This window comes from Sminthopsis crassicaudata, chromosome 2 (genome assembly GCF_048593235.1).
Source record: "Sminthopsis crassicaudata isolate SCR6 chromosome 2, ASM4859323v1, whole genome shotgun sequence".
Taxonomy (NCBI): Eukaryota; Metazoa; Chordata; class Mammalia; order Dasyuromorphia; family Dasyuridae; genus Sminthopsis; species Sminthopsis crassicaudata.
This window is the reverse complement of record NC_133618.1, coordinates 912596-938266: the sequence shown is the minus strand read 5'-3', so window position 1 is coordinate 938266 and position 25671 is coordinate 912596. Positions and strand designations below refer to the sequence as shown.

General features: G+C 47.7%; 2 protein-coding genes and 1 long non-coding RNA gene across 6 annotated transcripts in view; 2 read left to right on the top strand and 1 right to left on the bottom strand.

Annotated features, from left to right (window-relative positions):
- The first annotated feature begins 49 nt into the window (after positions 1-49).
- LOC141553900 (uncharacterized) lies at positions 50-1296 on the top strand. Its single transcript, XR_012485709.1, has 2 exons — positions 50-402; positions 1023-1296. It is a non-coding gene; the product is annotated as an uncharacterized LOC141553900 (long non-coding RNA).
- Positions 1297-3200: 1904 nt separating this feature from the next.
- On the bottom strand, positions 3201-19740 carry PFN4 (profilin family member 4). Of its 3 annotated transcripts, XM_074285343.1 has the most exons (5): positions 19338-19738; positions 7051-7198; positions 6578-6715; positions 4905-5010; positions 3201-4007 (listed from the first exon to the last, which is right to left on the bottom strand). In XM_074285343.1, the coding sequence occupies exons 2-5, from the start codon at positions 7165-7167 to the stop codon at positions 3979-3981; spliced, it is 390 nt and encodes a 129-aa protein (XP_074141444.1). In that variant the 5' UTR covers positions 7168-7198; positions 19338-19738; the 3' UTR covers positions 3201-3978. The 3 variants fall into 3 exon arrangements, with proteins under 3 accessions (XP_074141444.1, XP_074141443.1, XP_074141442.1); XM_074285342.1 differs by lacking the exons at positions 3201-4007; positions 19338-19738 and adding an exon at positions 19005-19132 and having other exon boundaries at positions 4631-5010; XM_074285341.1 differs by lacking the exon at positions 3201-4007 and having other exon boundaries at positions 4632-5010; positions 19338-19740.
- The window catches only part of LOC141553888 (protein FAM228B-like), a 40022-nt gene continuing 33632 nt past the window's right edge, over positions 19282-25671 (top strand). For both annotated transcript variants that reach the window (XM_074285339.1, XM_074285338.1), the window contains exon 1: positions 19282-19360. The gene's annotated coding sequence lies outside the window, so the exon portion shown is untranslated. The remainder of the gene's footprint in view (positions 19361-25671) is intronic.

Here is a 25671-nt window from a genome sequence, read left to right as displayed (position 1 = left end):
GCGCTGCGACCAGCCCGGACTCCCAGGGCGCTCGGACCCGGGCCCGTGAGGCTGCGCTCCGTCCGACCGACTCTCCGGCGGCCGCCCGGGCCCCCGGCTCACAGCCCGTCATTTCCCACTCCTCGCCCACCCGTCCAGTCTGCTGCCGAGGCCAGAGCTCTGGGACGTCTCTCCCCCTTAGCCCCTGGGGTTCCCGCGGCTCGGGCGTCAGGGGCCTCTCGGGGGCGGCTCGCCGAAGACGGAGCAAGCCCGGCAGCCGCGCCTACCCTCGGGGTAGCAAAGAGGGCTGGGCTTAAGTGAAGGGCCTCGGAGCTCGGAGAGCTAGGGGGATGCACCGAGTGCCGAGACTTCCCCTGGCAGGAGCCGTTTCCACAGCCAGTAAGCGGGCGGAGCTAGAACTTGGTCGCCCCGCAGCCCTCGTAAGGACAAGAGGCAGGGGGGACCGTGGGAAAGACACTTATGTAATCAAAGATGTCCGGGAGAAATGGCAAGGTCCCTAAATGAGGAGTCAAGGATCCTGCGGAGGTGGGACTCCCAGGGATTAGGGGAATGGCAGAGCCTTCAGCCACCCCGAGCCGGTTCTGAAATGGGAAGGGTTCTAAGGGAAAGGTCATGAGATCTCTTCTGAAATGGGAAGGGTTCTAAGGGAAAGGTCATGAGATCTCTTTGAAGAAGAAACCCTTAAAGGAAAAAGGAGAAAATCTCCTTCAACTTGGCCTCTGTGAGGGGACTCCACCCGAACTGTCATCTTTGTTATCTGGGTGGGGCCAGCTCAGTCACGAAACCCATGGAATTCAATTCAAATCCTAACCCTGGCTGAAAGCCTGCCAGGAGCCACCCTGGGAACCAGCCCCCTTCAGCTTGTAGCCAAAGCCCCTGTAATGCTCCTCTCTAGAATATAATGTTCTCTGGGAGCAGGTTTCTTGGGGGGCTTCTGGAGGCAGCCTTCGTTTCAGTTCAGAGTAATCCCCCCAAATGCAGCCAGGAGTTAAAGTCCAGATCCTTTATTGTTTCCTTTTAAGTCTTGTCTCCTTCCTGGGGCCCGGTCAGCTCTCTTAGAGGCCTATCTACGTCCTCGGTTCCGAGAGCTCTGGTCGCCAGTCCTTTGCCTCTGCAGCGTCAGCCTCTCGTCCCCCCATGTCCCCGGACAGCACAAGGTGGAAGTGGGAATGAATCTGTCTCCATCCCGGAGAGCGGCCTTGTGAGTCTGGCCCCACACTGAGCACACCCCAATCATGACATCACTAGGAAACCATCATTTGTGGTAGGATTAAATCAGTGCTAAACTAGCTGTAACCACTGTCTCCTCAATTGCACTGAGTACCTTGTCTCAAGTTCTGGCCTGTGACATCTCCTGGTAGGCTCAGATCCATCGGACTGAAGCAGGCTAAAGGAGATAACTATCGTCTCTCTCCATTCCAGTGACTTAGCCCCTTGTAAGAATCCTAACAAGCCCCCTCTTCTAAAAGAGCCCAACTAAAACCCTCCCTTTGCAGAGGTTCCAACCATGCCAGCCCTGTGCTCGGCACGCCAAGGATCTGCCCGCTGGAATCCTGTTTCCTGTTAGGATTCTTACAAGCGGCTAAGTCGCTGGACTAGAGCTTGAGATGCCTCCAGAGCTTCCAGTTTGAAAGATCTAAAAGCTGGCAATTTGGGGGCTCCCGGGGGCAGACGGAGAAACCTATCTCTTAGGGTCCTGGGGGGTGTGGGGGGCTCCAAAGAATAGAGACAAGGAAAGGCCCCTCATGTTTAAGACATGGATTTTGAGCCAGGAAAGGGGATGTGCACTGAATGTAGAGCTAGAAGGGAGCTCAGAGGTCATGGAGTCCAGTCATCTCCAGACACCCGGGAAACTGAGCCTCAGAGATTAAGCCACTTGCCACTCAAGACGGCAAAGGCTTACCACGGGCAAGACACTGGCCTGGCCACTAGGGATGAAAGGCAGACCCGGAGAGACCTGAGAACTGCACAAATTAACAGCCATTGTCCGGCCCCATGCCCTCCAGGGATGGGAGCTGCCCTTTCCCTGTGGCACAGACCTGCTTCCCTGTATGCTCCCTGCCTCCCTCCCCCCCACCTTGGGGCTTCCCGGCTGCCCCTGCCCCCTCACCCAGCCTTCTCTTCTCCAGGGTAAACATCTCCTGACCCTTCGTGGGCTGACTCCCTCCTAACGCCCTGAACCCTAGAGGGGCACGATGGGGACAGTCCCTCCCCTCCAGTACGGCGCCCGCCTCGGGGAACATTCAGCCCCACTGGACCGAGGACGGAGAAGAGCCAAGCCTCCATTCCCCAGCTGGAAGGCCCCAGCTCTCCAGCTTGAACCCTGTGAGTCAGCAGGGAGACACCCCTGCCCAGGGCTTGCCCTTTGCACCCGGGAAGGCGGCAGGGAGTGCTGAGGCCGGGCAGCCTGGGCACGTGGTTCCCCTCGCCTGTTTCTTGGTTCCCATACCCCCTCGCACCAATCTCGTGAGCCAGGTCTGCCTTAAAACAGTCGTGGCCGAGCTCAGGGTGAGCGGGAGCTGGGAGCAAGCGGAGAGAGGATGAGCATTTGTTGTGGGCTCTGTGCCAAGGATCATCTCTCTCAGATGGGTTCCCCCGCCCTGAGCCTGGGCAATGGTGGTTGCTCCCTGCCGGGACGTCCCAAGCTCCCCAGAAGCAGGGTCATGGGAGGGAAGGGGTGTGTGAAACAAGCTGGGGGAGAAAGGGAAATGGGAGTCTGGGGCTTGCCAGGAGATGAGTGCCTGGAGGATGTGCGTGGCCTTTGCTCAGGGTGGGCTTCCTCCTCCCCCCATTCACCAGCCCTTCTCCTCCAAGAGCTCGGGGACATCGGGGACATCAGGGAGCTGCTGCCCAGACAGCAGGGGAGGCGGGTTGGAGGGAGGGAGGGAGGGCCAGCAAAGCCAATCGGCAAATGCGGGGTGACTGGAGATGGCCCTGGCAGCCAAGGGGTCCCGGCGGGAAGAGCCGAGTTCATGTGGCCCCAGACCCATTTGGACGTGACCCTGGGCCAGTGAGAACTTCTGCTTGACTCGTTTGCCAGCTAATGAGAGCACCTGCCAGGTCCGCGGGGCCCAGGATGGGCTGTGGGAGAGGGGCCCACCCTGAGGCCCCCGGGCTCCTTGTGGGGCCCCATCTTCCCTCACTCAGGTCTCCTCTCCAGCCCCCGCCACAGGTTCCCCTTCCCCAGCGAGCAAACAGAAGACGGTGCAGAGGTTTATTGGCTTGGGAAGAACCAGGTCTGGGACGGGGGAAGGCGTGGCGACGGCTGCAGCTCCCACGTGGACGGGGAGCACTCCTCAGGATCCGGGTCCCCTGGGGCTGTATTTGGCTCCTCAGGGGCACCGAATCTGCTCCCTGAATGTGGGCGGCCCAGGCCAGGCTTTCTGGGGCCTGGCCATTGCTAAGCTACGCCTCGACCACCCTTCTGTGTGTGACCAAGGAGGGGCAGGCTCCCCCCGCAGAGGCCCACAGGGGCCCCGGGAAAGCTCCCTCCCCAAGGGTCCCAGGGGCAGGACCCAGAAATCCCTGGAAGCATCCACCCTAGGAAGAAAGACCCCAGCCAGGCCCTGACCCCGGGCACTCCCAGCTGTCAACCCCAGTCCCGGCCTGGATCACAGACGCTCCCAGATGTCAACCCCAGTCCCAGCCTTGACCCCAAATATTCCAAGTTGTCAATCCCAATCTCAGCCTTGACCCCCAATACTCCCAGCTGTCCATCCCAATAGCATCCGCAGTCCTGATCTTTACCTTGGACTGTTTGGGCCGTTGACCACATGACCACCCCTAATTCTGGCTTTGACCCCCCCACCCCTGACCTTTAACCCTGGACTGTCTAGGCTGTAAACGCTAACCCTAACCCCCCTTCTGACCCGGACTGGGACTGTCACCCAGGTAGTCCAGGCCATTAGTCATGACCTCAACCCTTCTTTGGAAATCGGTCTTTTCTTTAGTTGAGGTTCCCAGAATCTTCCCAGAGGATTAATTTCCCTTTCTCCTTAAGTAGTCTCCTGGAAGAAACCAGAGATTAGATGGGGGTCAGCTGGCCCCTGCACTCCCCTGTGGGGGAGGGACTGGGACCCCGCAGCTCGGGGATGGGCAGAAGCCGGGACCCTCAGGGGGCCGAGCACGAGGAGGACGTGAGCCAAGTCCCCAAAGCCAGGCTTGGGACGGGGCCCATCCTCCGAGCCGGCACCGGACCAGGATGGGCAGCCCTGGCTCCCCCTCCTCGGCACCGCTTCCCCTGGCGAAGCCTTCCGAGCCTCCCCGTGCCCGTTTGTCCCTGAGAGTCCCCAACCCGGGCGGCCACGGGGCTGGGCAGTCCCGGCTCCCCGTTCCTCGTCACTTCTCTGGGAATTCCGTGTGTCCCCCTCCTCCCAGCAGAGGTGGGATCTGAAGAAAATCTGGTGGTGGCAGTGGGCTGCAAACTCCCCTTCCCCTAGGCAGCTGCCAGAGAGCTGGGAGCCCGGGACGGGCCTGGAGTCCATGATCTCACTATGAAGGGACCGGTCACCTGGAGCCCGGGGAAATCTCGGGGGGGGCCAGGGGGGAAGGACACATTCTCTCTGAGCCGGGGAAGAAGCAGGTGAGAGGGGCCGGGGGGCTCCTGCTCACAAAGGGACTGGGGGGCTCCGGCTCACAAAGGTCTCCAAGGCCGGAGAAGCGCTCATCAGGAAGTGGTGGAGAAAGGGGGGTCGGGCTCAGGGGTCACTGAGGTCCCTCAGCCCTGGGATTCTGGGAAACCCCCCGAGAAGCTGCAGCCTCAGGGGGACACAAAGGCCAATCCAGGGGCAAGGAGGGGTCCTAATGGGAGGGGGGACTGCCCCGGGAGCAAAGGCTGGGTCTCAGACCTCCCTGAGGAGGCTGCTCTTCTTGTGGAGAGAGGAGTTTGGCCCCCGTGCCCTTACCCAGCTTCTCTACGGCCTCCACGCACACGCTGGCGTACATGTCCTCCCGATAAGTGGCCACCAGGAGGTAGAGGTTGGTTTGAACCACCACCAGCCCCGTGTCATTCTGGAGAGAAGCAGAGGAGACCCTGACCGGGCCCTGCCAGGCGAGCGCTCAGCTCGACCGGCCTCTCTGCATCCTGGGGTCCCCCCGCCCTGTTCTTGCACTTGCATCTTGGGAGGGAAGGGTGGAGGCCACAAACCCTGGGCAAGGGAGGCTTTCCCAGAGGGAGGTCCTGAGCAGGCGCAGGGGGTACTTACCTCCTGGGGCCATCGGGAAGATTAAAGGAGAGACCATTTGGGCACACAGCAGGTGTTTAATCAGTACTTGTTCCCCCCTCCTTCCCTTACAAAGGAAGAGACAAGGGGAAGGTCTGGCCTCTCACTGACTCCTTGTCTCCCAAATGCAAGGGACCAAGTGGGTGACCATGCAGGGGCCTGTATCTGGGCTGCCTTTGTCCGGACTCCTCCAGGAGGCTGAAAAAGTGCCTCTGATTCACTGGCTCTGTCTGTCTCTGTCTGTTTCTGTCTCTGTCTCTCTCCATCTCTCTCTCTCTCTCTCTCCCTCTCCTCCCCTATCTCCTTGACTGGAATTCTGACCTCTGTTTTGGACCCTCCTCTCATCTTCCTCTAGACTGCTCCCTTGGTGAGCTCACCAACTCCCATGGACCTAATGCCCATGTCTGTGCTGATGGTTCTCAGCCCTGCATTTTCTGCCCCGACCTTCTGTTGACCTCCAACCTTCCATCTCCAACTGGACACCCCACAGATATCTGGAACCCGAGGCAGCCAAAGCAGAGCTCCCGACCCTATCCCACTCCCTCTGGTCTTCCTAAAGTCCCTGTTACTGTGGAGGACGACTGCCCGCTCCTCTCTCGCCCTCCAGGCCTGTCAGTGTTGCCCTTGCAACATCTCATGGACCTGGACCCATGCTCTCATTTCCCCTGCCCTCGTCCCCCCTCCCCTCCACGCCCGCTCTGTTGCAGAGAGGTTGCTTCCAGTCTGTCCTCCATCCAGCCCCCAAAGTCACAGGTTTGACCACGAGCCTCCCTCCTACTGTGCCATGAGCAAGGATAAAGGGCACGGATGCAGAGAAATCTGGGAAGATGTGTATGGACTGATGCAGAGGGAAGACAGAACTGGAGAACATTTTGTAAAACAAACAAGACCAGGCCACTTTTAGGGCTGTGCGATCAACACGATGGCCAACCAGATGGCCGCGAGCCGATGGCGTCCATCTGACCGAGAGCCGCGGGTCACCACGTGCGCTCTTCAGACACGACCAGGGCAAGTGTGTTGGCTTGGCTCTGTGGGAGAGTTTTGGCCTTCCTTTTTTGGTGTGTCTCATTATTTTTGCTGATTTATTTTCTCTTTTTTTCCTTTTTTAGTTTTATCTTTAAAATTCTCCTTTTTAAAAAGGCTCTTTGGGAGGGAACAGAAAGAAGGTAATGGGAAATCTAGGTGATATAAAAACAAAAGACAAGAAAACATAAAAAGAAAAGAACTGCATCCCTGGCCAGATCCTGCTTTTCTGATTTCTTATCACTCTGCCCTTTAATATGGCACGTCCCCATCTGGTTTGGTGAGGTGGGAGGGGCTGGCCAGAGCCGGGTTTTCGCCTCTCAGCCACTTACCTTCTTGGCATAAAGGGAGCGTTCATCTGCCCGGACGCATGTGTAATCCTTCTCCTTGAAGTAGAGTCCCTCCCTGCGCACCTGAAAAGGGTTCTTGGAGAACACGTTCACAAGCACACGGATGTCATTGGGTGAGATCTGCGGTTTTAGGGACAAAGAAGGAAAGGGGAGAAGCATCTATGAAACACCTACTATGTGCCAGACTCCAGGCTAAGGACTCTATAGATAAGACCTCATCCGATCCTCCCAACAGCCTGTGGGACAGCCAGAGAAATGGAGGCAGATGGGGTGAGCCAAGAAGCCCCTGTGGGACAGCTGGAGGTGGACGGGTCCCCCAAGAACTGCCCAGGACAGCTGGAGGCAGACGGGGTCAGCCGAGAACCATCCACAGGTCTCTCTGGCCGCAGGCCCCATGCCGTGTGAGGCCCCAGAAGCCCCTCGGTTGTGATGCCGACCACCCGCTCTTTTCTTACATTAAACCCTGGAGAAGACACCAACACAGTCTGCTCGTGGAACTTGATGATGGCCGCGTGGTCCACATGCTTCGTGCCCAGGAGGGATTCCAGCAGCAGATTTTGTACTTTGCTCATTTTTGGTCAACTCTGGGCCAGTGGAAGGTCTCTGCAAACAAGGAATGAATGAAATAAAAAAGCACTGAGTGAGCACTTACTGTGTGCAAAGTGCTCCTACAGAGGGAGGAGCAGTACAGACCCTGCCATCAGAGGTCTCAGGTTCTTTTTTCCTTTTTTTAGTAATATTTCATTTTTCCAAATACACAAACAAATGGTTTTCAACATAAGATTTTGGGAAAAATTCTAAATCTTCTCCCTCCCCTCTTACCTCCCCTTCCCCACGACAGCAAACAATCTGATACAGTTGAGATCTGTGCAGGCTTGTAAACCCACTTCTGTATTTGTCAGGTTGTGCAAGAAAAATCAGACCAAAAACCTCCAAGAGAGGGAAAATCATAGAGGTGAAAGCACTCTGCTTTTGTCCACATTCGTCTCCAGAGTCCTGAATGCAAGCGACATCGTCCATCCTGTGTATCGGAAGCGCTCCGATCACCCAACGCTGAGAAGAGCCTCGTCCATCTCAGCTGCCCCTGACCCCGTCCTGCTGCTCCTAGGCACGCTGATCTCCAGGTTCTGCTCACCTCATTCGGGCCCAGGTCAGCCACGTCTTTCCAGGCTTCTCTGGAATCAGCCCGCCCATCACTTCTAATGAATCGGTACTGTAGAACATAACTTCTTTTTTTTTTTTTTTTTTTTTTTTTAATTAATTATGGTTTTTATTTACCAGATATATTTATGGGTAGTTTTTCAGCAGTGACAATTGCCAAACCTTCTGTTCCAATTTTTCCCTTCCTTACCCCCGCCCCCTCCCCCAGATGGCAAGTTGACCACTACATGTTACATATGTTAAAGTATAAATTAAATACAATATAAGAACATAATTTCTTCAGTCATTTTTGCACAGGGCCCTTTTCCCTCTTTTATGATCTCTTTGGGGTACAGGATCAGCAGGTGGCTCACCTTCCAAGGGGTGACTGCTCCTGTGGAGATTGTTTTGTGTGCATGGTGGATCACACCATGGGGGAGGGGAGACAGTTCACCCCAAGGGCTACATGTCCTTCCCAAGAAAATCCCAGATCCTCCCCGGGCCTCGGGCCAACACTGGCCTAAGCAAGAAGCCCCATGTTCAGAACACATGGGGCAAGTCTCAGACCAACATCAATCTGCTCTCCTGTTTTGCTTGGACAAGCCCAGCTCTTTGAACTTGTCATCAAGACCCTCATTTTCAGTCATGGAGCACAGTCCTCCCAATGAGTCTGACAGAGCAGAGAAAAAAGGAGACCACTGGGCGCCTTCATGCAGCCACATGTGCTAACACAGTCTGAAGTCCACTTAGAGCTTCACATCCTTTTCCAGATGCATTGTTGGCCAGTTGTGGCTAACAAAAAGCCTGAGAGTCTGATAATTAATTGTGAATCAATTAATAGGGAAAGCAAGTAATAAGTTGATGGTCAGTGGTCTCTTAGTAACCAAAGACAAACCCAAAACAAAGAGGAATGATTGGGGCAGCTTAGCCAGCTGGTCAGTGTAATGTCCGGACTACCTCTCTGGAGGACCTCAGGATTGGCCTGAGTCCTTGGTCTTAGTGGAGGAGTGAAGGAGGCAGGAGACTCATGAGAGTGGATGGTCAAAGATGAAGTCTGGAGTCTGGAATCTGGAGTCTCGCGTCTTCTCTGTGTCTGTGTCTGAGATTCTTCTGTGTCTTCTCAGCCCTTGAATACTTCAGAACTATTACATCACTCCAGCAGCTGAGCATGTGAAACCATCACATCACCATCATCACATCACCATCATATTAAGGGGGTCCGGCCTCTGCGGGTCAGCTTTCCAGTTCTTTATTGTGTACATATTTCCTAATGGACAGAAGCATGAAAGCTTGAATCTATTCCTGTCTGGGCTGTGGGTCCACCGTGAGGGGACGGATGGGGCAGGTGGCAATTATCCAAGAATCTGTCTCACACCGAAGAATTGCTCTGTTCTCAAAGAGGAGCAAAGCAACATCACTGTGTCAGAGCTGAATTACAGAGTGTCCAACTATGGTCCATCAGACCAACATGGGCTCAGAACGCTCTGCCTCAAGCCAGATACAAATAGTCCACATGCACCTTTGGGGGGTTTCCCAACTTTGCACATCTGGCATTTCTTCTGAGCTAACTCAATCCTGCTTTGCCCATAGAGCACAGCACCTTCTCTGATGAGGGCCCGCTGCCATCCTGGGTGTCTTGTGCCTGGGTCTCCCACGTCATGCAACCAATGCCAGTTCTTTTGTTAATAACTTTTTGTTTCTCCAAATCCATGCGAAGATAGTCTTTCTTTCTTTCTTTCTTTCTTTCTTTCTTTCTTTCTTTCTTTCTTTCTCTTTCTTTCTTTCTCTTTCTTTCTTTCCTTTCTTTCTTTCTTTCTCTTTCTTTCTTTCCTTTCTTTCTTTCTTTCTTTCTTTCTTTCTTTCTTTCTTTCTTTCTTTCTTTCTTTCTTTCTTTCTTTCTTTCTTTCTTTCTTTCTTTCTTTCTTTCTTTCTTTCTTTCTTTCTTTTTCTTTCCTTTCTTCCTTCTTTCCTTCCTTCCTTCTTTCCTTCCTTCCTTCCTTCCTTCCTTCCTTCCTTCCTTCCTTCCTTCCTTCCTTCCTTCCTTCCTTCCTTCCTTCCTTCCTTCCTTTCTTTCATCAAATGTTTCTCCTTCCCTTGCTCCTTTCCCTATACAGGGAGCAATCCAATATAGTGCAATTCTTCCAAGCATAATATCTCCATTAATTGCTTTAATTTCATCTTTGATAGTCAATTCATTTTTGATACTGGTAATTTGGTTTTCTTTTTTTCTTAAATAAAATTAGCCTTTGTTTTTTTTGTTTTTTTTTTTCCTATATAAAATCAGTTCCTAGTTTTATTAATTTAATGGTTTTCCTACTTTCAATTTTACTAATTTCTCCTTTGATTTTCAGAATTTCCAATTTGGTTGTTATTTGGGTATTTATTCCTTTTCTAGTTTTTTTAGTTGCATGTCGTTCATTGACCTATTCTTTCTCCATTGTATCGATGTAAACATTTAGAAATATAAAAATTTCCTGTACATACTGCTTTGGCTTCATCCCATAAATTTTGTTATGTCATTTCATTGTTTTCATTCTCTTTAATGAAATTATTGTTTCTATGATTTGCTCTTTGACTGCTCATTCTTTAGTTTTATATTACTTGGTTTCCAACTTTTTTTTCCCCCTGAGGCAACTGGGGTTAAATTACTTGCCCAGGGTCACACAGCCTGGAAGTATTAAGTATTGGAGGCCAAATTTGAACTCAGGTCCTCATGACTTCAGGGCTGGTGCTCTATATACTACACCAACTAGCTGCCCCTCTGACTAATTTTTAATCTCTCTTTCCATGATTCTTTATTGAAAGTACTGTTTATTGCATTGCGATCTGGAAAAAATACATTTAAATTTTCTGATTTTCTGCATTTCATTGTGAGTTTTTTGTATTCTAATATATTGTCAGTTTGTGTGTAGGTGCTATGTACCCTGAAAAAGGTATGTTCCTTTCTATTCTCATTCATTTTTATCCACAGGTCTATTACCATAACTTTTCTAAAATTCTAATCATCTTAACTATTTTCTTTTTCTTTTTTTCCTTAGATTTATCTAGTTCTGAGAGAGGGAAGTTGATATCTCCTGTTAGTATAATTTTATTGTCTATTCCCTTTATAATTCACTTAACTGCTTTAGAATTTGAATTTGGTATATATATGTTTAGTACTGTCATTATTTCATTGTATTTTATCAAAATGTGGTTTCCTTCCTTATCTTTTAAAATTAGATCTATTTTTGCTTTTGCTTTGTTTGAGATTGTGATTGCTACCCCGTTTTGTTTAATTTTTAACTTCACCTGGGTGTTTCTCTCTGCCTCAAATGTGTGTTTCTTATAAGCAACATTTTATAGAATTTTGGTTTTTAATCCACTCTGCTATATGCTTCCATTTCTGTATAAGTTCATTTACATTCACAATTATGATTACTATGTATTTCCCTCCATCCTATTTTTCCCATTTCTCTGTGTCTCTCTTTCCTTCCCTCTTTCTCTTTTTATCTTGTCCCTTCTCACAAATGTTTTCCTTCTGAACATATCCTGGTGTTACCAAATTTTTCACTGACCTAAGTTTGGGCTGGAAAATTATTTCATAGCATCTTCTTAATAGTTCTGCCGCTCCAGAATCCATTTTGGAGTATTATTTGTTTGAAGACAAATTTGAGGGAATTCAGGTGACTTCCTGCCTTTCTTTGCTGCCTTGATTCTGTCCTCATTGGGAAACTTTTTTTAAAAGAGGCAGCCTTCTGTGATAATTCTTAGTTATCTGCTTTAATTCTAGCATTTGTATCAATCCATATAAAATCTTGAGAGTTTTCCATATATCTACGCTGGTCATTTCAGGCAAATATCATTTTTTCCCTCCTTTTTTCTCATTAAGTCATTAGGTATCAAAATGTATGTTGGTCTGGCTTTGAGGATCTTATTATACGCTTCATATAATTTCTCTACCAATTCATCTTCCACAACAGATACTGGTATATAAGCTGCATTTGTTTCTGGGATCTTTTTCTGAAAAGACAAGACCACTAAAATCTCATGAAATTATGTTTCTTGTGGATTTCAAACTCACAGTAAATCCACTTCTGGCAACATCTTTGTTTTCCTCTCTGAGAAGTCAGACTATTGAGCATCAACTTCCCCTAGGGCACAATTCACTTTCTCTGGTGATGGAGTGAGCCCAAGCAAGCCCCTGGTCAGTGAATGCATGGGCAGCTGATTACCCACTCAGCCAGCTCTAGGATGTTTGGGTCCTGTGGAGTATTTTCAGGTCTGGGTGTCCTGAAGAGGATTGTTAGTTCCAACTAATGATTGAAAGGTGACCTTCCTTGGGAGGATTCAACCCTTGTCCCATAAATATCAGCCAAGCTCCTCAGCCAGAGGGTTGCCCAATGATTCTAAAGCCCCTCCTTCAGAAAATCAAGTTCAGACTTCTCTCACTGCAGTGGTCATTTTCCTGTCACTGGACAAAAGTTTCCTACTGAGAATTCTGGCATCCAAGCTAAGGTTTATAAATATTAATATCAAAAGAAATTTGTCATTCTTAGCTCTCTCTCTCTCTCTCTCTCTCTCTCTCTCTCTCTCTCTCTCTCTCTCTCTCTCTCTCTCTCTCTCTCTCTCTCTCTCTCTCTCTCTCTCTCTCTCTCTCTCCCTTTCCCCTCTCTCCCCTTCTCTTCTGCTCCCTCTCCTTCTCCTTCCCTCAGCTTCCATAGCTCTTTAAAGAAAACTCTGAACGATGTGATCTTTGAGAGATGACAATCGTCAGGACAGCTAGGTGGCACACTTGGAGACAAGAACATCTCAGTTCAAATCTGGATTCCAATGCTCACTAGCTGTGTGACCCTGGACAAGTCACTTAGCCCTGTTCACTTCAGTTTCCTCATCTGTAAAATGAGCTGGAGAAGGAAATGGCCAACCCATCTAGTATCTTTGCCAAAGAAAAGCCCAAATTTGCAATTTAAAAAAATATATTTGTTGCACTGAATACAAAATAAGGAAAAAAATAGAAAGAAAAGGAAAATCAAAACAAAGCAAAACAGAGCATTGTCATGTGCTCCACAAAACTTCAAGGAATATTCAAAAAATGTAACAAATTTCCATTTTGAAAGCATATATAATAGAAGAAATTATATTCAGGAGTGCCTGTGTTATAAGAGCCACCTATTAGTGGCTGCTGAGTGTTATGAAAGCCACCTGCTAGTGGCTGCTGGGGATCCAATTCTAATTAGTAGAACAGATCGTTGTGAGAGGTTGATAATGATGCAAGGAGACTAAGGCATTTGCATTCTCTGACCTCTCTTCCCTTTTGCCTCCAATTCACAAGCAACATCTGCATCAAGAAAGGTTGATTTGTAATTCCTTCAAGTGTTATGATTCATAGCTGTGGGGGCTTTATAGGATTGATCTGAATCTCCTTAACAATTATTGGACAATAAGTGTCCTTAACAATTCCCCATTTTTTTGTTTTATGGGAACACAATTATTTTTCCCCCAATAGCATGGTCAATAAGTTTGTCCGATGTTGTGAAGTGGCTATTGTCTGAATCCACATGCTGAGGAATGCACACAGTACTATCAAAGTTTTTTCCATCCTATTCTTCTGGATGGTTGCAGGGTGAGATGCTGTAGCAGGTGTTGAATCTTGTGAGATGTCATGGAGGAAAACTTTCTGACAGAGAAATAGGATTGTAATCAGTTTTCATAAGTCCTTTATCAGTTTCCTAGCTCAGCCCTTTGGTGTGTTGGCCCTTTTTAATTATCCTGACTGCAAAAGTTTTACTGGGTCTCTTCATTTTCTTCCCCATGGGTTACCAAAGGAACTCTCCTGGCAGGATCCTACTCACAAAAAGCTCTCAAGCGCTGCTACTTCTTTGTTTCTTGTGCCCCACATTGGGCACCATTTGTTACAGGAGACACCTACCAAGTCTTATGGGAGCCATCTGCTAGTGGCTCCTGGGGATTTAATTCTGACCAGCAGAATAGATCCCTTCCTGTGGGAGGATAATATAAGGAGACTGGAAGGCAATTGCATTCTCTGACCTCTGTCCTCTTCCCTCTTGCCTCCAATTTATTTCATTCCCAATTAACAAGAAACATCTGTATCAGGAAAGGCTGATTTGCAATTCCTTCAAGTGTTAAATTTTCAACTATGGGGGTTTTTGGAGAGTTAGCCTGTCCTTTCACACTTAGGCATGGCCCTTAACATGCCCCATCTTTTCTTGCTTCTTTGTAGGTTATTCTTTTCTCTGCTGTGCACTTTTAAAAACTTTATTCTTTTCCCTTTCATCCTTCCTCCAAGTAGACTACAGTTTAACACAGATATATTTATATACACACACATATATATGTATACATTCACATATAAACAAATCCACCCAGACCTACACACACACACACACACACACACACATACACACACACACACATATATACATTTATGTATACATATACATGGAGCTTCATGCATGTGTCTGAGTATGTGTAGGTATTTAACCCTATGTAAATGTGCTTTTAAATATTAATATGGCTGACATAATGTAGATTTCTCTTGAATTTTTAAAATTGACCTTATCTAAGATCAATTTTTACTAATCATACTTTTCCTAATAAATTTGACTCCTGATCCTTGTATTAGTGTATCTTTTGAGCCACCCAGATGCTGATGTCAATTTTAAATATATGACATACATTTCCACATACAACACATAAACAATCTGTCCATGTTGAGTTCCATGAAATTAATCTTTGATATTGGTTCTTAAATGTTAAATTTTCTATTGAGTTCAGGTTTGGTTGAGACAAAGTCCTGAAATTTGCAAGTTCATTAAATGTCCATTTTTTTTTTTTTCATTCAATGGATAATTTTGCTAAATATATTTTTGGCCACAAGCCTAATTCTTTTGATTGTTGGTATATATTATTCCAGACTTGTGGTCTTTTATTGTGGTTACTGCTAAGTCCTGTACAATTCTAATTGTAGCTCCCTCATATTTGAATTGTTTTTTTGGTGTGTTTTTTCCTTGTAAAATTTCTCTTTAATCTGGGAGTTTTGAAATTTGGCAATATTTCCATCTGTTTTTCACAAAAGATCTCTTTGAGGTGGTAATTGGTGGATTTTTTCTACTTTTACTTTCCCTTCATGTTCTATCACTTCAAGACAAGTGTCTTGGTTTATTTCTTGCATTATGTCAATCAAGGTGCTTTTTTTTGGTCACAGTTTTCATGTGATCCAATTATTCTTACATTTTCTCTTCTTGATCTCTTCTCCAGATCTTTTTTTTTTTTTTTTTTTTTTTTTTTTACGTTTCACATTCTGTTCTTTTTTTTTTTTTTTCATTCACTATATTTTTTGTTATTTCTTAGTCTCTTAAAGCTTCACTGGCTTCCCCTTGCCCAACTGTAATTTTCAAAGAATTATTTTATTCTTTAAGACTCTATCTCCTTTTCTAATTGGTTAACTTTTTAAAAAATAATCTTGGTTGTTATTTTTAATTTTTTAGTTTTTCCTCAATCTCTCTCACTTGTTATTTAAAGTTTTTTTTTTTCTGTAAATTCTATCAGGCAGTCATTTAACATTACTCTTTGTGGTATATGAATGTTAAAGAATATTATTGTTCTGTAAGAAATGACCAGCAGGCCTGGAAAGACTTACATGAACTGATGCTAAGTGAAATAAGCAGAACCCAGGAGACCATTATACAGTTCAACAACAATATACTATATGAGGATCAATTCTGATGGACGTGGCTCTCTTCAACAATGAGAGAATCAGGTCAAAAAGGAAAAAAAAAAACATGAGAAAGAAAACAAAATGCAATCTAATAACAAAAAGATTGAAAATGCTATGTTGTGGTCCACCCTCTGTTCCCACAGTCCTCTCCCTCTGGGTGTAGATGGCTCTCTTCATCACACGATCATGGGAACCAGCCTGAACCATCTCATTGTGGAAGATAGCCACGTGCATCAGAATCGATCACTGTATAAAATCTTACTGTTGTCACATGCAATGTTCTCCAGGTTCTGCTCATTTCACTCAGCATCAGCGCATGTCAGTCTTTCCAGGTTTTTCAGAACACTGCCTGCTGATTGCTTCTTACAGAACAATAATATTCCATAGCATTCATATACCACAAATTATTCAACCATTCTCCAACTGATGAGCATCCACTCAGGTTTCAGTTTCTAGCCACTACAAAAAAGGCTGCCACAAACAATTTTGCACATGTGGGTCCTTTTCCTTCTTTAAGATCTCTTTGGGATATAAGCCCGGTAGAGACACTGCTGGATCAAAGGACATGAACAGTTTGATAGCCCCAAAAGGCATAGTTCCAAATTGCTCTCCAGAATGGTTGGATTCATTCACAGTTACATGGTGGGACTGTTTCCAGAATTGATGAGAAGTCAGCAGTTGAAGTGATTTTGACTCTGGTTGGGATCTTTCTCACTGCAGTATTTGTTGAATAATTAATTGGTTTTGTTTTGTTTTGTTTTGTTTTTTATCAGTCACACTATTAATAGAGTGCACAGCCAGTCACATTGATGTTTCTTAAAGCTTATGAGCCTAAGGGAGGGAGAAGAAAAGGAGTGGAAGTAGCTCAGGGTCAGTGTGGACAGGGGGACAAGCCTGCCGTCAGAGAAACTTGGCCATTTCCTAGCTATGTGGCCCTGGCATTCTGTTTACCTCAGTTTCCTCATCTATAAAATGAGTCGGAGAAGGAAATGGCCAACTGCTCCAGATTTCTGACAAGAAAACTCCAAGTGGGACAACATGACTAAATAACAAGCTGACAAAAAAATCAGAGAAAGTGACAATGATATTACCTAGGTAAGGTAGAGAACATCTCCTCACTAGCATTTATACCTATATCTACATATATGTAAACACACACATATATAACTACAATAATTCTTGTTACATGACATACAACTTATAATTTTCTATATATGTCTGTGTATGTATATACATTTATATACATGTACACTTCAAACAATGTGAAGTGTAAGAAAAATGAGGTCTGGAGAAGAGATCAAAAAGAGAAAATCTAAGAATAATTTGACTACATGAAAAATGTGACCAAAAAAAAAGAACCTTGATTGACACAATAATGCAAGAAATAAACCAACACACTTGTCTTGGAGTGATAGAATATGAAGGGAAAGTAGCAGTAGAGAAAATCTACTGATCGCCACTTCAAAGAGATCTTTTGTGGAAAATAGATGGACACATTATTTTTATCTTTTGGGGGAGGAAGGGAAGGAGAAAACCAAATTTTTAAAAAATGGTACTAAAACTAAAAGAAAGCAACTCATCTAAAAGGGACCTGAGAACTTTACATTGTTAATTTTTTTAAAAATTAAGAAAATTTTAATTGATATCTTTTGTTTTTTATATTACCACCATTTTCCCTAGAATCCCTTCCTTTACCCTTTTCTAAAGCCATCTCCTAAAACAAACATTAATTTTTGTAAAAAGAAGAAAAATCAGCACACCTAACCAATATTTTGAAAAAAGCCCTAAAATGTATGCAATATGCAAAACCTTACAAAGTTAACTTTTGAGGGAATTCGATTACATAATTAAACTCCCCAAGGGTATGGGTAGTTTCGTTTTTGCCTTCAGTACCCTCTCCCCAATCTAGCACAATGACTTTAATTTCTGGAAGAACAAGCTCTGCTAAGCCAGTGAGTTACGGACTTTAGTTCAGCTCTTTCTATGTAAGGGTTCTCTGCATTGGGGACTTGGGGCCAAGGTGAGTGGAGCAGAGACAACCAAAAGGACCAAGAGCAGGAAGGACCTTGACCATGAAATAGAAAACTGGTAACAAACTGTCCAGAGCAAAGCCCCTCGTGCCCCCTTTCTCCTGGGGGGCGCCTGGCTGCCCAGCCGCGAACGCTTTCATCTTTCCCGAGCTTCTTTCCATTTTGTGCTGATGGCTCACGTCCTGCTGGCTCCGCTCCCCTGGCTTGCCCCGTCCCTCTAAAATTGCCCTTTCACCGTTTCTTACACCACGACACTATTACATGAACGGGCTTGGTCATCCCCATGACTGACCGGGGCGCTGGCCAGTTCTAACAATGACCAACAAGGCGAACTAGCTCCAACATCAGTTGGCTGATGAAAGAACGGATTTCAAAGTCAATGAAATGCTCGCTCTGGGCCAGCCCTGGAGCCGCCCTGCTCTCCAAGAGCTGACGCTAATGGGGTCATCGTGGGCAGGTGTCAGCTGCTGGGCACGCGGAAGTTCCGGGGCCTCCCGGAGCCACCAAAAACTCTGCAGAAAAGAGAAACAGAGGCCCAGGCTGCGCCGGGTCCATTTGTTAGCCAGGCTAGTGCCTGCCAAGGCGCGTCCCAGGCCCTTTCTCACGCTGCACCGTTTGTCGGGCTCAGGTCCTTGGGGCAGGAAGCACCGGGACAGCTGAGCTGGCCAGTGACGCTGACCACGGTGCTGACCAGTTCCAGCCGCACGGACCCCGCCAGCTACCCCGCCACCGACCCGTCCCAAGTCACGAATGATGGCCACGCTCCGAATCACTGACCCACGGGCTGCCCAAGACACAGCCAGTCAGGCCCCAGTTCAAATCTGGCCTCGGACACTTCTCTTAGCCTCAGTTTCCTCAAGTATAAATGGGAATAATGACACCTATTTCAAAAGGCTGAAGCGCAGACTGCGGAGCCTGTGCCGCGTGCTTTCCTCTTCCCCCAGTAGTCTTGAGCAGCGATAGCTCAGACTGACCAGTCACTTACTAGTCTCCTAGTTACTACTGACCGGTCATCCCCGGTCACTGACTCTCCATGATGGCGCCCAGTCCGCCCAGCACCGGCCAACGGAAGGGCCTGGGCCCCACATGGTCACGAGTTTCAACAGGTGTGGAGGGGTAACTTTCTAAAGAGCTGAACGTGGTCCGTCCGCGGTGACCCCCAAGGAGCTCCGCGGCCCTGTCCCGGGACGTCAGAGAAGCTTCTCTCCTTCCGCATGGTCCTTTTACCAGGATCCGTCCGCCGGCCCCGGGGAGGATCCCCTTGTGGTGTTGGGCGGAGGCCGCGGCCGGGCCGGGCGCTTCTTGCCAACGAGTTCCCTCCTCGGGCTTTGGGGCCCTGGCCCAGGGACGGCGGGGTCCCTGTGTCTGCCCCAGGGCTGCCTCAGGCTGGGCCGGCAAGGACCCCTCGCTGGTCAGAGGTGCTGTCCGAGCCCAACCAACGGGCCCGCGTCCCAGCGACGGGGCCCAGACCTTGTCCAGGCCCGAGCCCCGAGCAACGGCACTGACCCTTCCAGACACTGACCCATGGCAGGATCCAGAACTGGCCTGGACTCGCCGAGGCCAACAACGCTAATCAGCCATTCGGCCCCGACCGAGGAGGCCTCCAGTATCTGGGGCACAAGGCCGCAACTGAGAGCACATCTACTCAAAGTCCCGGCTCCGCCCCCGACCCGGCTCCGCCCCGTCCTCCCCTCTCCCCGGAGCACATGGGCCTGTCCAACCTCCCTCCTGGCTGCTCCATTGGTCGCCTCTGGTGCCCGTCGTCAAAGGCGTAACAAAGCCCGCCCACGGTCCCCATAGAAACAGCGAGGACGCCAACCTCGCGGAGGACGAGGGCGAGACGTGTGCTGCCTACCTAGGACGACCTCCTAGTCGCAGGTCCGGCCCACGGGGACAAGGGGGGCGGGGACCGCTCTCTGACCTCAGCGCTGCTCCCCGAGGGCGCGTGCGTGAGGCCTCGAGGCTGCGAGCCAGGCTCAGGACTGGAGCGGGCTAGAAGGGCTGGAGGGAGCGGGTGAGAGAAGGGAGCGAGCTGCCGTCCATTGGCTAGAGAAGGTGCCATTCCCGGACCTTTGGGGAGATGCTCGTCCCTTGTTACCATGGAGACGGTGGGCGGGCCAGCGTAAAGGTTGTGCAGGTGTTAGAGACTGTCCCGCGCAGCTTGGGGAGAGGCATAGTGGGAGCTGGCCAAGGGAGGAACTGCTCGCGCTCGCTGAGGGGCCGAGCCTGTCCAGGGGGCGGGGCGGCCTCTGGCCCGGCAAGCCGCGACCTCTATTCACCCCGCCCCCTCTCGGCCCTCGTCCCGCCCGCGCCCTGCGGCAGGGAGCGTTTCTAAAGCGCCTCCTGCTGGCCAGGTGGAGCCGGGCAGGGTTTGAGAGGGGGATAGGCTGGACTTTTGGAGCCGCTAGGCGCGAGCTTCCCGGGACGGACGTCCGGTGCGCCGTCCTCTCTTCCGTCCTCTCTTCCGCCCGTCCGTCCGTTCTTGCAGGCGTTCCCATCCAAGGGCGTTATTTGGTTTTTCCTTCATTTGTTCGTTCACACGGCGTTCTTGTTTCATTCTCTTATTCGCTGATCATCCCCTTGCTCCTTCGCTCAGTCTTTTAACGTTTTGGCTCAGTGACTTGCCCGCGTTTCCCGGCCAGTGCTAAGTGGGTGAAGCGGGGCTTGAACTCCGGCGCTTTCCCGCTCTGCCAGGCCCCGCTCGCGCATTCAGTCCCGCAGGTGTTCCAAGGCTTGCATTCCACCTCTCCCCTGTCTCTATCACTCATTCGTTCATTCGTTCATCCATTCATTCGTTCATTCCCGCAGGTATCCATGTATAAGGACATCCACTCCTCCATTCTTTTATTCCTGTTCACTCATTCGTTCATTCGTTCATCCATTCACTCGGTCATCCCCATTCATTCGTTCATTCACGCAGGTATCCATGTATAAGGACATCCACTCCTCCATTCTTTTATTCCTGTTCACTCATTCGTTCATTCGTTCATCCATTCACTCGGTCATCCCCATTCATTCGTTCATTCACGCAGGTATCCATGTATAAGGACATCCACTCCTCCATTCTTTTATTCCTGTTCACTCATTCGTTCATTCGTTCATCCATTCACTCGGTCATCCCCATTCATTCGTTCATTCACGCAGGTATCCACGTATAAGGACATCCACTCCTCCATTCTTTTATTCCTGTTCTCTCATTCGTTCATTCGGTCATCCCCATTCATTCGTTCATTCCCGCAGGTATCCATGTATAAGGACATCCACTCCTCCATTCTTTTATTCCTCTTCACTCATTCGTTCATTCGTTCATCCATTCACTCGGTCATCCCCATTCATTCGTTCATTCACGCAGGTATCCATGTATAAGGACATCCACTCCTACATTCTTTTATTCCTGTTCACTCATTCGTTCATTTGTTCATCCATTCACTCGGTCATCCCCATTCACTCGGTCATTCACGCAGGTATCCATGTATAAGGACATCCACTCCTCCATTCTTTTATTCCTGTTCACTCATTCGTTCATTTGCTCATCCATTCACTCGGTCATCCCCATTCATTCGTTCATTCACGCAGGTATCCCTTGGGGGCTTTCATTTGTTCTGTCATTCCTTCATTTGTGCTTGCAGGCCTTCACACCAGGCTGGGGAATCCCTTTTTCCTGCAGGGCAGCATTCCTAACTAGGTTATCAGCTTACCAGCCGTGGGGGCTGCTGTTCTAGGCTTTCCGCAGAAGCCTCAGCAAATGATTTCCAAGGGCCTTAAGCCCGACGTTCCTCACCCCTGCTCTGTATTTGAAGTCCCACCTTGTGCCATATCCTGAACCAACTGTTGGGGGCGTTGGGGCTGGACCCCCTGCCCCAGACTGACGGCTCAGAGGCTCCTTTAGACACAAAGGGGAGGCATTTATTGGGTTCTTGCAAGGAGAGGCCCTGAGCAGAGCCAGACTCTCAGCTCCCATCTCCCAGCATGTGCCTGGCCTAGCGAGCCAGAAATGGTGAATTTGGTTAAATAGCAAAAGACTTGGGTTCACTGGATGGACAAGAGGAAGTAACCACTGACCAGTGGTCAGCAGTGGGTCTGCTTCCTGCAGGTCACGGCACTTCCTGGAGCTTAGACCTAGGGTCTGACCTTTTGTGCCCCATGACCCTGAGAATGGGGATCTGGGGCCGGGCCTGCGGGCCCCGGGTCTGGCCCACTCCACCTCAGACTTTTTGAGAAACCCTCGCCTGGCCCCACTCGGGCCCCCTCTTTTTCACACCTGAAGCTTTCTCACCCCAATCCTGATCCATTCCTTCCACCAGGACATCCTTGTCACTTGGACTTCCAGGCTGGTCCCTCTCTTCAGTATTGACTGTAACCTGCCCTCCACCATTTAAAACCACCTCCCGCCATCAGTGGAAGCTTTCAGGAGCCACTTTAGCCAAGAAATCTGAGCTGTTCTAGTGGTCAGGTGCATAAGCAAGCGGGGGACAGGATACTGCTGCTCAAAGCAGTGGGCAGGAGTCAGAGACCCCGCTTCCACTGAACCCCAGTCATCCCAGACCAACAGATCTGCAGCCAGGCACCCGTGGAACCAGGGTCGGGCCATCCTTCCACCTCCAGCAGTCCTGACCCAGACTCATTTGGGACAAAGGGACGAAGGTCTCATCCTATGGAGCTGCCTCAGGCTGACGAGGGGCCTAGAGCTGGCCTGTCCCCTGGGGTCCGGACTGAGGAGGGGGGAACACATGACTTGTAGGCAACGTGGAGGGCCCGAGTGTCAGAATCGGGCATGGGGGATTGCAGGTTGGCCAAGTGGATGGAATTTCATGGCTTGGAGTCTGGAAGAAATAACTCTCAAGAAGGTTAAAAATGCCAGGACCAAACATGAGGATTAAAAAAAAGGGAGTTAGGGTGGAGGTTACTGGGGAGCTTAGGGGCTTCCCCAATTATAAGGGCTGTGGCAGCCAGCTCTAAGGCAGGGGGCCACCCCAAAGACAAGGAGCTTCTTTGAGAAGCAAGCAAGGGGTCTGGGATCGGATTCCAGAGACCCCTAAGACCTGGCCAGCCTTCCATCAGTGTACAGTGTCAAAGGCTCTGGGCTGGAGATTAGTGTACCTTCCGGGTCCCAAAAGGCGTGCTAAGATTGTTTGCTCCCTCTCCCAATGAGGAGGTGGCCCCAATACTTAGGCAAAGGGGGGCCTCCAGACAAAGAAACCCTCACCCCAGGAAGCAAGAGCGTTTAGGGCTCTATGGCAGCAGCCAGAGAAACCTCCAGGGCTGGGCTGCAGATCAAGGTGTCATCTACATACTTCCACTGAACACTGGCTCTGATCACAGAAATTTGCTATAAGAGGAAAAAGCCAAGAACTGATTGTAAAATAATATAATCAGGCCAAACTGATTCTTCAGGGCCTCAGCATCCATGACAAGATAAAGCTCTGACAACCTCCTCATAGCCAGACCCCAGAATAATCACGGGGGAACCACAGAAACAGAGCTGGAAACTGGGCCAGAAGCATCCCACCTTAGGCAGAGGCTAAGGTGGTCCTCCCAGCTCTGGCCAAATAAGGTTCCCTCTGAGGAACGGAAGGCTTATTTCTTTCAGACAGTGGATCACTGACTTCACGATCCGTCCCACAATCATGTCCAAATTTGAACCTCAAAACAATGTTATGTCCCAAGAGATTTCATCTCAATAGCAAGTTTCGCCAATGAGGGGCTTCAGGTCTTACAAAGAATGTGCATAACCAATCAAAAGCACCTGCAAAACATACTCAAAACTAGTCAGGGATATCAGGTTCAAATCCTGCTCTGGGTACTTCAAGAAATCTGTAGATCATATTTGTCATCTTATTCATTAAACAAGGAGACCATTATACACTTAAATAAATTGAAGACAAATGGAGACCTTGGCAGAAATAATCATTTTCAGAGAACTTGTGGTTCTAAGAAAGTTTTCAAAAGTTCCATGTATTGCTAAGCAATGGAATCTTAGATATAGCATCAAAGTCCTTGTCTTAAAGTGGCCATAGACTTGAAAAATAAAAACAGACATTCAGTTATTAACACCATGTAAATGTATGCTATTTCTTTAAACAATAAAAACAATGTTAAAGTAATTTCATTTAACCAGCAAGGGGGTGGGGTGAGCTCCAGGGAGTGCAGCTTGTTCTCTCACTTCTAAAAAGTGGGGGAGAGGGGAAGGGAAGTTAAATCTTCATCTTTCCAAGTATAAGACAGATCTTCCCCTTTCCCTTCCTCCACTCCATATGGTGTCTCTCCACCATGCTTCTCGACCCCACTTCTCCTTAGAACCAACTCTTTCAGGTGCCAATTAGGTACCAGGACCCAACCTGCCAGACAAGGTCATGCCCCAACCTCATGGGCTGTCTCCTTTCCCCTGGCAAATGGCACGCTCCACTAGGAGCTCGCCCCTTTCCATAAAAATCTACCTTTTACCAAAGATAATGGTCAATGTGAATTCCTCACGTGACCAAACCCCAACTTTGGGTGCCCATCATCATCTGGCGTCCACATAACCCACATAATACCCAACAACTTTAGGTTTCAATATTACGACAAAAAATTTAATTACCAATTTCACAACTTTCATAAGTGATAGGAAATGTACAAAAATGGATAAGAATCTTATGTAACTTACAGCCGTTTACAATTATAATGTCCACACCAATTAAAAAGTTATTTTAAAAATCAATAATTTACTTTGTGATATTCTAACCAAATGTTCCATTCAAACTATCAATTGCTTTTACAAATCAATCTTTCTTGTCCCTTGTTTTTAAAAGTACCTTTTTTTTTTTAACTTTGATTCACAATATAGCTAATATCCAAACAACTTTGGACCAAATTTCATAAAACTTATACATATGTCCAGAAGAGCTGACAAAATTTTAAAGCATAGCTCATAATTTTTATAAATTACCTATTATATGTTTTAGAAAGCAACATACTTCATCCAATTAGAGGATATAAACATGTAACCCCCCCTAAGTTATCAGAACTTTGTTTTAATAATCTATTTTTTTAACTTAAAATCAAACAAATACAGATTTAAATTTCCAGTAGCAATATTTTAATATTTGCACACAAATTTCTAAGCTCTTGTGCTTAAACAAACTTGAAATCCTATCATATACCATTTAATAGTGATCATCTCATATAATTGTAAAAGATTCATCAAATAAAATTTACAAGTCATCTTGACATCTGAGGACGGCCCTAAGCTCATCGTTCCGATGTAAAAGCCAATCATTAGAACTTGTTCCTACTTAATAAAGTTATAGATTATCAGTAAACTCATTCCTTCATTGGTATATGCATAACTCATATTTCTCAGGGATAATAATCTGACAAAATAGTTTTTAAGAAGTTTAACAAATTCACAATTTAAGAGGAATTCCAGAAAGATTCCACTTAGCTTGCTGTCTTTCTTTCTTTGATTTGATTTCAGCTTTCTTTATTCTCTTTTACCTCCCCCCATTCAAAGCTGCATAGTCTCAGGTCTCCAGATTTTTTTTTTTTTTTTTTTTTTTGCTGATTTTGTTGGGCTTAAGTGACTTGCCCAGGGTCACACAGCTAAGAAATGTTAAGTGTCTTCGGTCAGATTTGAACTTGGGTCCTCCTGACTTCTGGTCTGTAGGTCTCCTAAAATGCAAATTTAATGAAGATAAGGCTTTACTCAGTTTTCACCTCTCTGTGAATCAGAAATGGCTTTCGAACTAGGCTGTTTGTTTTAAAAGCTGCCAAGTGCTTTTCTGCTTTTCCCAAAGTCAATGCAAAAGGATTACAATTTATATAAAACTGCTTTTACTATCATATCTCAAATAACAAATTTCACTGAAGGAGAGAAGGGTGAAGAAAGAGAAAGATACTCTCTTCATGCACTATTTTCCTTGAGGAGGGCGTAATGTAGTTGAGTTTGTTTCCAAATTACTTTACACACACACACACACACACACACACACACACAATTAATTTGTCTCAATGTTGGTTTTGCATGTTGTTCACAACTAAAAATCCAGGTAAAGTTACCAAATATGAAGCAATCCAACCCAGTAAAGAAGTTATCACTCACATAGCACTTGTTTCATGCTAAGCGCTTTTGTAATCTTGAGATGACCAATTGACAAACTCCCAAGTCATTGCTCTCAGAAATTAGCTGACTTTTTCTGCAGCCGCCAGCT

Bases quoted from the DNA above. Each gene is read 5' to 3' on its own strand.
- PFN4 (XM_074285341.1), bottom strand. From the start codon at position 7,167: ATGAGCAAAGTACAAAATCTGCTGCTGGAATCCCTCCTGGGCACGAAG. The intron at 6,716-7,050 runs GTAAGAAAAGAG...CTAAAACCGCAG, and splicing joins TGTCTTCTCCAGGGTTTAAT to ATCTCACCCAATGACATCCG. The intron at 5,011-6,577 runs GTAAGTGGCTGA...GCTTCTCTCCAG, and splicing joins GCTCCCTTTATGCCAAGAAG to AATGACACGGGGCTGGTGGT.